This window comes from Marmota marmota, unplaced genomic scaffold, assembly GCF_001458135.2.
Source record: "Marmota marmota marmota unplaced genomic scaffold, marMar, whole genome shotgun sequence".
In the NCBI taxonomy this organism is placed as follows: domain Eukaryota; kingdom Metazoa; phylum Chordata; class Mammalia; order Rodentia; family Sciuridae; genus Marmota; species Marmota marmota.
In genome coordinates this window covers 5244458-5255649 of record NW_026000102.1, presented here as the reverse complement: position 1 = coordinate 5255649, position 11192 = coordinate 5244458, and the positions used below count along the sequence as shown (strand labels likewise).

Sequence of the window (11192 nt, the reverse complement as noted above, 5' to 3'; positions counted from 1 at the left end):
CAAGGTGCTGTAGTCCCCGGGGTTTTCCTGCCCAAGGCGCAGGGCACTGTGGCGGGGCCTGCAGCCAGCACAGCCCTCGGGGAGCAGAGGTGGCTCCCTCCATCACCCAGCTCCTGGCCACAGGGGCCATCTCTATGAAGAACAACCCGCCTGTGCCTGAGGACCAGGAGCCTCACAGGACGGGTGCCTTTGTCCATGCCTAAGGAGCCAGCCTGCCGGGGTCACCCTCCACCCTCTCTGAGTCAGGAAGCAACTGGAGAAAGAGAACACCCAAGCACAGGGACAATGAGCGCTCATCAGCCCTGGTCACCTGCAGGAGTGTGGGTGTTAGAAATCAGCGTCCACCTTGCCTGAGACAGTGGTGCTGGGGTTTCTGTCATGCACAGCCAAACACAGCCACCCTCCCCACCCGCCATCTCCCTGCTACAACAGCCTCTGCTGTGCCTGTGTCTGGGCGGCTCCACGTGGCCCTCCACACCACTGCCCACCTTCTCCCAGAATTCCAACATGACACTGCCCCTCACCTACCCCTTGCTTTGAATCTCTGAGAAGCCTCCTGGTACTTCCTGATAAAGACAAAAGCCCTATCCTGGCCTGCAAGGATCTTGTTGTGCCCGGGTCAGCTTCTCAGGTGGGCCTGAACCTCCCATAATGGCCCAGCGCGGTGACCTTGACACCATGCACCCCCCAGGGCCAAGGCCCTCCTCTGTTCTTTGTCTGGGAGGCCCTCCCGTGCCCTATGTGCCCACCTCATGCTCCAGGGCTGCGTATCCTCACAGGAGGCTGCAGCCGGTCCTGCTCCCAGGCCGTGCCTGCCCAGGGCCTCCGACAGCCTTCCCCACCTCCCCGAGCACTGAGGGCGCAGGCCATGGCAGCCCACGGTCCTGCAGTGGCTTCCGCTCCCTGTGGATGTGCTGAGAGCAGGAGCTCAACACCACGCCCCACCACAGGGCCTCCCGGCATCCGCATTGGCTTCTTGGGACTCCACGGGCCTCTTCCATGGAGACTGCGCAGCCTCAGCGTCCCCCCAAGCAGGACCTGACAGTGGGCCTACCCACAAGCAAACCACCCTCCAAAGGAGCCACGCCCACTGCTGCTTGTCAGGGCACTCGAGGGGCCCGAGGCCGACTCAGCCCCAGCAGAGTGCAGCACTGGGCACAAGGACCCTGTAGAGGGAGCAGGAAAAGGCCACAGCTCCCACCTTCAGGCCCCTGTAGAGCATGCAAGCCATTCCTGAAAGTCACATGGCAGCCGGCACTGGCTCTAGGGACATTCGTCACTGCACGTCCCCACAGCACGTGTGTGCTCCATGAAGTCGCTGCAGGCACGCAGGCCACCTCCACTCTTGCACCCCTTGCACTCCCACCCCCAGCGCAGTGCTCTGGGGGCCCTCGCGGTCTCAGTGGTGTCCCTCAGCTCTGCCCTGGGGCCAGGCCCGAGGGGATTCTCAAGAGGGCACAGGGCTGGGCCCTCCTGGCAATCCAGGGCAGTCCAGGCTAACCTGCAGACGGGAAAACCCTCTGACAGCAGGTCCGCAGGGAATAAGGAAAATAAGAACCACAGAAGGGAACACAAGCCAGCGTTCAGATGGTCTGATCTTAGACACAAACACAAAGTGATATCAGTATAAAACACTGTGCAGCAAATAAAGTTCATTTTGTTCATATAAAATCCAGTAAGAAAAACATAATTTTGCCATTTAGATGATTCATAAAATACATTTTGCTAAAAAAAAAAAAAAATTGAAACTAAGTTACAAATAGTGACAACCTCCATGGACTACAGAGGGACCAGTGGGCCTCATGCACACCTCAGGTAGAATAAGGTGACTGGAGGCCACCAGATTCCTGTTCACACTGAGAACTCACCCTTGGCCTTGGTCAGTGTTGGCAGCCCTAGGCTAGACACAGGCATTTCAAAAATGACCAGGGTACACATGCTCCTCCCTAAGCCAGGCCCAGGCCACCAGGGCAGGGCCACATGCTGGGGAGAGGAGAGGCAGGGGAGGTCCGCAGGGCAGGCGTGTGTGGCAGGTGCTGCCGGCCCCTCACTGGTAGATGACCTTCACACAGAAGGCCTCTTCATTCTTGTCTTCGTGGTCATTGATGTAAATCAGGATCTCCTCCTGCCCCACTCTCCCGCCCGGCGCAAACCGCAGGCCGATGGTGTAGGTCTCGCCTCCTCCCACCTGGAAGAAGCATTGAGACCCCAGTGTCCACCCTGAGCTGCGTCACCTTTACCAGCAGCTTCTCAGGGCTAGGGATGGAACCCAGGCTCAGGGTGCCAGGCAGGCCTCCACACTGAGCTACACCAGCCTCACAGCAGCGTCCAGAGAAGTGACTCAGGTGAGGTAGGCTCCCTATAGGCAGGTGGGGCACATGGCTGACAAAGGACGTCCATGACCAGCCCGGGACCCAGTGCCTGGAGGGACGGGCACCAGGCCTGCAAGGGCAGCACTGCTGGGGCTGGAGGCCGCTCCTCTCCTGAGCTCCCTCCCAACACTGCTGTGGAGACCCTAGCCACCAGCCTGCCCTCTCAGAAGCTGGCTGCCTGCGGACCCCTGAGGTACTACCACCGCAGGACGCGCCCTCGACCTTCCTGATGGGGGACGGCCTCGGATCTGGGCACAACAGTGAGGAGCTGCAGAGGGGCAAAGCCACCAAGGCCTCTTGCAACAGTGCTCTCAGCCAGAGTATCCAGCGAGAGGCGGTGGGCTCTCAGCGAGTCTCCTGCCTCCCGGCACCTCACCAGGGGGCTGGGGCACCTGCCACCATCCCCAGACTCACCCCTCCTGGACGCAGCACTGACCACCCAGCGCCAGCCCTCCCACACGCCTCCCAAGGCCCCCGTGCAGCCCCTGCAGCACCTGAAAGGTGTCCTCCTTGAACTGCAGCAGGTCAGGGTGGTCGCTATACAGGCGGTAGGTCCTCCGGGTGGGGTAGGGGTTGGTGTAGGTGATCCGCTTGTTGACGCCCTTCCCTTCACCCACCGCCATCGTGATCTCAAAGGCCTGGGGAGGGTGGGCCAGGTCCCAGTCACGGCCCAGGGCTCCTTCTCCAAGAACTTCCTGAGCCCAGCCCCAGACACCAGGACATCCACGCAGATGAGAGGGACAGACGGTGCAGGAGCAAGCACCCCCACCCCGCCCCACACGGCCCTGGATCGGGACAGCCCAGGGCACAGGGCAGGTGATACCCAGGTGACACCCTGTCACCTGAAGAGCACAGAGAAGTCCTGCAGTGCCTCCTCCCGCAGCCTCACACAGACCTTGGAGATGAGCGGCCGGTGGCAGGAGAGGCACAGGAGCCAGGAGGCCACCAGCTGGTGGTAGTCCACGTCCACCAGGTTGAGGTGGATGAAGCGGCTGCCGGCCCTTCTGGGCCTCACGGCCACATGCAGGTCCTGTACCCCATGTGGTGGCAGCACAAAGACACCTGCGGGGTCTGTCTTCAGGAGCAAGGGGAGAGTCAGATTGCAGCCTCTGGGTTCACAGACACAAAGTCTCCCAGGTGCCCAATCCCACCAACCAGGGCAACTCAAAGTCACCAGGTTGTTCAGGTGACAGCTCAACAGGCTCAGGAGCCACCCGGGTCTAGAGCCTGGCCCCTGTTCCCGCACTTTGGGTCTATGGTAGGCAAAGCCCACCCATGGTGACCCTTCCCTAAGCAACCTGGGTTCAGAACACAGGCCTGTGGGTGGAATCTGCATGGCCTCATGTTGTGTCCCCGGGGCGTCTCCGATCCCAGAGTCCTTCCGGTGCACCTGTCCCGTGGCCGCACCGGCATGCCTAGCAAAGCCAGCTTAGGGCCGGGAGGACCCTGCGGCAGTTCGGCAGGGAGGAGGCTCACCTGCAGCTCCTGGGGGTGCGAGGCAAAAGCTCTCACTTTCCTCACTCTCTGTGTCCCCCGGAGGACAAGGGACAGGCGGCTCAGTTGGCCCGCAACACAGGAGACGTCGACGCGCTGCAGGGAGTGGAGGCAGACCCGCCACGTCTGCACAGGCACTGCCAGCCAGCGGTCCCTGCGAGGGACAGGGGCTGTCTGCAAGTGTCCTCAGAGAGACAGCAAAAGCCCCTGAGAGTGACTGTGCTGGGGGGCAGGGGCGGGGGCAAGAGCCGAGGAGGCCAGGCTGGGCCAGCTGCCTCCGCCCTGGCCTCCACCTGCCCACCTACACGGAAGCCCTTGGCGGGGCTGAGACACTGCCTGTCCCTGCACCTAGGACTGTGCACATGGGATGAAGGAGGGCCTGAGCTGGCCCAAATGCCTCGGAACAGCTGTGAAGGGTGGTGGGCTGCGTGTAGGGGACGGGGGGCCCGGAGGTCACAGGTCTGAACACAGGGCTGTGAAACTTCATGACTGCATCACAAAGCAGGGCCAGTGACGCACCTCCAGGGGTTGTTAGGAGGAGTCAGGGCTGAGGTGTTCTCATGGCAGGGGAGGCTGATGCAGCCTCTCACCCTGGATGCAGCTCACCCTTACCCTGGCCTGTCCTGGAAGCCCTGCAGGAAATCTCCCGGCTTGCTCCAGTTAGAGGGCTCCAAGTGGCTGGGAGACAGGGCCCAGGAGAAGACAGTGAAGGGACTGCAGCTGTCTAACTGGGCAACTTGATCATGGTCTTGGGGTGGTGTCAGCCACTCCCAACTCCAATCCCTCCAGGGGTTCAGCCCATAAACTGGGGAGGAAACAGCTGCCAGGCTTCCTGGGCTGGCCCTTCCCTGGGTGGGCAGGGAGCATCCGAGTCTCTCTAGTCACTTGTGCTGCTCCAGCAGAGGATGCCCTCTGCAGGGCCCTACTGGCCCTAGAACTCAGCAGTCCTGCCTCTCAGATGGGCACGGCCCCCCATCCACCAGCAGCCCCGACCTGCCCCTCCCCAGCCCCACCTGCCCTTTCCAGATCTGTTGTCTTGAGTACTCACGCATAAATGATGACAAAGAAGTCTTTCATCTCTGGGCTTGGACCACTAGCCACCTTCAGAAACACATCCCGGGGCTCCCCAGGGCCCTGCCAAGCATACGTGGGGGGCATGGGGGCCAGCACCACCTGCCTCCCCCCTCTAACCCTAGTCTGGCCCCTAAAGTTGCCTGAGGCCTGTGCAGCTGGGGCAGGTGTGCAGCCAGGGCAGGTGTGCAGCCGGGGCAGGTGTGTACCCAGGACAGGTGTGCACTGGGGGCAGGTGTGCAGCCGGGGCAGGTGTGCAGCCAGGGCAGGTGGGAGCCCCTCCCCAGGTGCATCCTCCTGGCACTCGTCAGCATTCACCAGCCTGTTCAGTGAGGGAGCAGTCGGCAGCTCCTTGGTTCTATGTTGATTTCAATAATTACATTGCACAGATTTTATCCAGGCTCCCAGCTAGTCATAGCACAGTTACTGCCGCCATCCCTTGACGACGGTAATTAATAAGTGCCTTAATTACCATTCGTTTTATTCACTTTGCTTCGTGCCTTTTCTTAAAATTTAAATGCAGCTGATCAGAGGACTGATCTGCTAGCAGAGAAAATAAAGACCTGCTCGGGAAGCCCTCAAGGGTGTCCCCAGAGCCCTTCACCACCTTGAAAAGAAGCCACTCAGCTAAAACCCCAGCAGAAGCGACATGGGGCGAGGACAACGTCCCCACAACATACCACACTCTGGGCCTCACAGAGGACACTGGGGTCGCTGCATCGCACGTGGATGGGGAGGTCCTCGCCAGGCATTCCCACTGGGGCACCTGCAACAGGGAAGGGGACAATGTTGCCACTCGCCTAGCGCGGCCTGTGGGCAATGCAGGCTGCAGGTCGCGGGCACAGGAGCTGACAGCCTGACCTACAGTGTCCCCACAGGGGTGGGAGACAGACCCAGGAGGAAATAGCAGAGGGACCAGGGTCATTCAACTGGGTGAGGGCAGTACAGGACAGCTCGATCATCACCTTGGGGTCTCTGTGATGACCTTCTAGCCCCTTCCATGGAGAGTCACCCAAAGGGAGTGACCTAGAGGTGAACAGGAGCCCCACCAAGCACAGAGGCCTCACCTGGCTGTGAAGGTACCTGCCAGAACGTTGGAGAGCCCCGGGGGGGAAGCCATCTCCATGGCCCTCACTTCTTACGGGGACAGGCCCTGGCCCAGAGCTCTTAGGGTTGGAAGGGTGGCATCAGAGGAGGCAGAAGGGTGGTGGCAGGGTTTGCCACACAGCATGGGGGACTCCATGATGCCACTTGCCACCTTGGGCAGAGGCCTCTTCCAACCAGCTCAACCTGCCAGAGGCCACCACAGGAACGGCAGGGGACTTGCCGGGAAGCGTATGCCAGGGAGGCAGGCGGATGGCCTTCTTCAGGAAGGTGAGTTCCGGGTGGTAGAAGCGGAAGATCTGGTCCACAACGTGGGGCTGGGGCTCCACGGTCAGCTGGAGCATAGCGAGGAGCTTCCCGCTGCTGGCCCGGAACAGCACCTGCAGGACAGCAGCAGCCAGGCCTCGGGACAGGAGCACAGACTGTGCAGCTTCACGTCCCTCCCAAGGCAGCACAGAGATCTCACTGCCCTCCTCAAGAGAGGCGGAAGACAGGCATTGTCAGAGATGCAGGGACAGGGTTCACAGTACAGGGCACTGGGGTCCTGAGTGGACAGTGAACGTGCCGCTGCCATCCTCTCAAGTAAGGCATGCCCCTTAAATGCTGTCCCCACTGCAGTCCCCCCTGGGTGTGTGGCAGTCACTCAGAAGGCCTCGCCATCGCCCTCACCAGGCCATGGTGGTAATGGGCAGCTGTGTTCAGGACTGAGCCCTCTGCTTGAGGGCTTTCCAGACAGAGAAGCAGGCTGTGCTGAAACCAAGACGGCTCAGAACGCGCCAGATGTGGTCATGCACACCTGTCACCCCAGCGGCTCTGGAGGCTGAAGCAGGAGGATCGTTAATTCAAAGCCAGCCTCAGCAAAAGTAAGGCACTAAGCGACTCAGTGAGACCCTGTCTCTAAATAAAACACAAAATACAGCTGGGGATGTGGTTCAGAGGTTGAGTGTCCCTGAATTCAACCCCTGGTACGAAAAAAAAGAAGGCTCAGAACAGAAAGCCTCCTCTTCAAAAAGTTATTGCAAAAAACTTACATTCAAGAGTGGTGCTTATTTATCTTTATTTCGTCCTCCACACAGGCAAGTGTGTGGACACAAAGGCATACATACACAAGCACACGCATGCACATGTGACCCCGGAGGCAGTGGCAAGCAGCACAGATTCAAGAGCTTTCTGTCTTGTTTGACAGTCTGTGAACTCCTTGGTTAATTTTTAGAACTAAAGAGGAAAGCTCTATTACGAAAACAAAGCAACAGAGCTTGCAGGACCCCAAGCTGGTGGCACCATCACAGAGGAGAATTCCTCCAGTAAGTCTAAAGTACAGGACAGGGACCCTAGGGCAAATGCACTGCTAGAAGCCTTAAGCTGCAGTACTCTTGTCCGGGTCTCTGAAATACACAGATGGACACACATTTGCCAGCATGGCCGGTGGCTTCAGGGCCAAAGGGGTCTGACCAGGGTGGTCAAAGACTGGCTATATACAGGAAAACTAGGCAAATAAGTAAATATGTCAAAGACAATGGGAGCCAGGTTCCTCACTATCAGACACTGGGGTTCAAACATGGAGAAAGACAACAGGAATAAACCCTGTGGTGCTGGCCTGGTCTTGAAGCACAGTGTGAGTCTATGGTCTTCAACCCATACAGTTAGAACAAAGGTCTGTGCACATGTGGGCACACACACAGATATCTACATGTCACATGCACAAGGACACACGTATGTGTGGGTGTGCATGTCCATATAGGCATATGCCTCCTGCGCCCCTCTGCTGAGCAGTAGTGACACCCCAGCAGCAGTGAGCACACCAAGGACCAACCTTGGTTTCTAACTACCGCCCTGCTCTGACTCTGAAATGGGCAGGGAGAGACGAGAGGAGCTTGTATTCCCTGTTATGCCAGGCAGAGAGAAGGGCTCCAAGGATGGCAGGGACGTGGAACAAGACAGGCGCCAGCTTGAAGGGGCTGCCACTTGTCAGACGGGGGCAATGCAAATGTCAGCAGCAAAATAAACAATGGCAGTGACAAACCAGTAAGATAGGAATGAATAGCCCATAAGATGCAAAACTGAGTGAGCAGACGGGGGGGGGGCAGGTAAGGCAATGCTCTGTCTCACTCAGAATGCAACCACCAGAGCAGGAGGGTGGAACTGAAAAACCCCCAGGTCACCCGTCACGCTGTCCCTGATTCAGGCAAGATGTCAACTGCTACCTTGGGTGAACGTCTGTAAGAAACGGGATACTTCCATAGCCTCGGAATATCTTCTGACAAAATACTTGAATACTCATGACTTTCTAATTCTAAACACAAAATACTTCAGTGATTTTACAGGGACAAAGTATGGCAATGTCACCCTAAGTGAAAAAGCTACCACTGCCACTGACAGGACGAATCAACGCTGCCTTCCTTCCAAAGTGGCGCTCTGAGAACAAGCATATGCTGGGTGGTAGCATCCTGCCCCAGGTGCGCAGGCGGACTCTAGTCACCAGCAGACTGCAGGCAAGCCCCACAGGACACTCCGCAAGACGACCAGCCAAGAGCTCGGCATCACCAGGGCCACAGAGGAGAGCCCGGCAGCAGGGCAGCCAGGACCACCCAGCACCCGGGAGCCCGAGCAGGCAACGACCGAGCACCAGAGGGACACTGTGGAATGGGGACGGGGCCTGTGACAAGATCACGCCAATTCAGGATCCTCACAATTCTACGTTTTCAGGACAGACCAGCTCTAAGCTTCAGAGCACAATGGAGCATTTGGTCAATAATTTATTTTCAAAACTGTTCAAGAAGCCAGGCGTAATGGTGCACGCCTGTAATCCCAACAGCTCAGGAAGCTGAGGCAGGAGGATTCCAAGTTCAAAGTCAGCCTCACCTGCCGCAGTCTAGCTGGGCACAAATCACGAGCCACTGAAGCAGGAACAAATTTTATTTCTGAACTCCACCAGCACACTTCACACACGCTCCCGGGAACTCTCCCGAACGCCACGCGGCTCCTCCAGGAACCACCAACCGGAATCCCTCCTCCGGCACTTCCCCAACCAAAGCGAACTCTTCAGGAATCCCCGCGAGAGCTCAACTGGAACTCAACGGGAACTCCACGAGAACTCAAAAGTCATCATCTTAATGGCTCGCTGGCGTCACCTCTCAACCACTACTTCTGGCAAAAATGCCATGCGTCATCCCGACTCGGCTGCGGCCCTCAACACTCACCAACTTGGTGAGGCTCTAAGCAACTTAGTGAGACCCTGTCTCAAAAATAAAAAGGACTAGGGATGTGGCTCAGTAGTAACGCACCCCTGGGTTCAATCTCTGGTACCAAACAAAAAAAAAAAAAAAAGAAGCAGCTCTTCAAGAAAAAATATGCACACATATGGGGAGAATGATAAGGAAATGTGGGTAGTGTTAGCAACCAGGAAATCCGGGCAAACACCGTGAAAACTCTGTGTATTTTTGCAACTTTTCTCTAAGTTTGAAATTATTTCAAAATAATTTTTTTAAGGCACAAGAGTTAATGTGAGAAGGACAGCAGTGGGCAAAGAGGGCAGTGTCAGCATCTAGGGAACAGAGTCTGCATGGAGTGAGCCATCTAAACAAAGACCCACCGTCCGTGGAGAGCTGCTGGCCACAGCTCATTATTTTCATAAATGAAGGGAACGAACCTCACACGTGCCCCGACTTCACAGGACCCGTGTGCTTCAGGGGGGCCAAAGCGCTGCTGGGGGAGCTCCTGTTGACAGGAGACCACAGGAGAGTGGCGGAACTGGGACGCCACCAATCTGTACCCAGGGAACAGCAGGCATGGTCGTGAGCCTTCAGGTGACAGTGGGCAGGAATTCACCACAGGTACGCCAGGGAATCAGCACCCGAGCCCCCCAGGACCACCAGCCACAGGGGCCTCTGCAGGTGACATGTTCACCAACACCCAAGGCTCAGAGATGGGCAGTCCAAGGAGAGCAGGTCCCGACCCAAACTGTCCAACTGTAAATACCATGAGCACCTGACGTCAGACTAGGCTCGGGGTCCTTGTTAGTTCAGGGGCAGGGACCACGGCACATGGTCAGGATGAAAGTCCTTATCTATCAGAGGTCCACCCTGCAGCAATTATGGGTAAACTCATTCAAATTTCTGAGGCTTTTCTTAAAACTCCAAATTCATGCAAAAGGATCATCATTTTGCTAAAAATACTTGAAATATTATTTTAAGTTCCCTTATCTGATTCTTCCCAAATACAGTTGCCATTAACCCCTCCCCCTCCAAAGGAGGGTCTCAAAAATTCTAGGAAGGAGTCATTCTGTCTAATCCCTGGACACCAAACCCAACAGAACCCTCTGTGCTCTCCCTGAAGCCCACCTCGCCCTGGCTGTTATGCGCGGGCACAGTGAAACCCACCCTGCACACCACCTGCCCGCCGAGGGCTGACCCGCAGCCCTGACCCGCAGCCCTGACCACCCAGACCCTCAGCAGGGGAAGCAGCCCCAACAACCCCCCTCCCAACAGTCGTGGCAGCAGGGTGGTGGCTGGGACTTCCCGCATGTGGGAGTCCCAGCCCCGACATCCTCTACAGCCCCAACAAAGGGCAGACGCGTTCCATCAGCAAAGGCAAAAAAAATAAACAAAGCAGGCTTTCACCAGCTTTTGCCAACGTCTGGACACAGCTGTGGCTGCCCTGCTGGACGTCCACCTCAACCCTTGCCCGGCCCAGCCCCGCCCCAAGTTGGCCCAGATCTCTTCCCTCCGGGAGGGCAGAGAAAGAGGGAGGGGTCAGGGCCAAACGGGAACCATAGAGACACAGCACACTTCACTCAGCCTCCGAGGACAGGAGGACGCACGGCGCTGCAGGGCTGTGGGATGACTGAGATGTCGTCTTGGCCCCTACCTTGGCGTGCTTGGTGAAAGTGGCGCTGGACTTCCGAGGTGATCCGGCGTCTGTGCCCCTCCCGGAGCTCAGCTCAGCAGAGGCCTGTGAGGAACCCCGGAGCAGGAGCAGGTGGCAGGCGCAGTCGGCAGCTCCTGAAGGCCACCCTGCGTACCCTGCGTGCCCCACGCCAGCCCTCCCGGCAGCTGCCAGCCAGCCTCCCCCAGGCACAGACTCCAGCGTGTCTCCCCGCTGTGCCTGGAGCAAAGGTCTGCTCAATCCCAGGCCCATCCACAGAGCCAGCTG

At 57.9% G+C, this 11192-nt stretch overlaps 1 protein-coding gene across 14 annotated transcripts in view; it reads right to left on the bottom strand.

Moving 5' to 3' along the window:
• Positions 1–1577: 1577 nt before the first annotated feature.
• The window catches only part of Nphp4 (nephrocystin 4), a 91860-nt gene continuing 82245 nt past the window's right edge, over positions 1578–11192 (bottom strand). For 8 of the 14 annotated variants that reach the window (XM_048783737.1, XM_048783739.1, XM_048783735.1 and 5 more), the window contains 8 exons: positions 10908–10991; positions 6265–6421; positions 5618–5703; positions 4915–5000; positions 3849–4020; positions 3268–3447; positions 2867–3010; positions 1578–2188 (listed from right to left, as the gene is read on the bottom strand). In XM_048783737.1, coding sequence (XP_048639694.1) covers positions 2048–2188; positions 2867–3010; positions 3268–3447; positions 3849–4020; positions 4915–5000; positions 5618–5703; positions 6265–6421; positions 10908–10991 — 1050 coding nt within the window. In that variant the 3' untranslated portion in view covers positions 1578–2047. The other 6 variants (XM_048783738.1, XM_048783744.1, XR_007340809.1 and 3 more) reach the window with 6 other exon arrangements.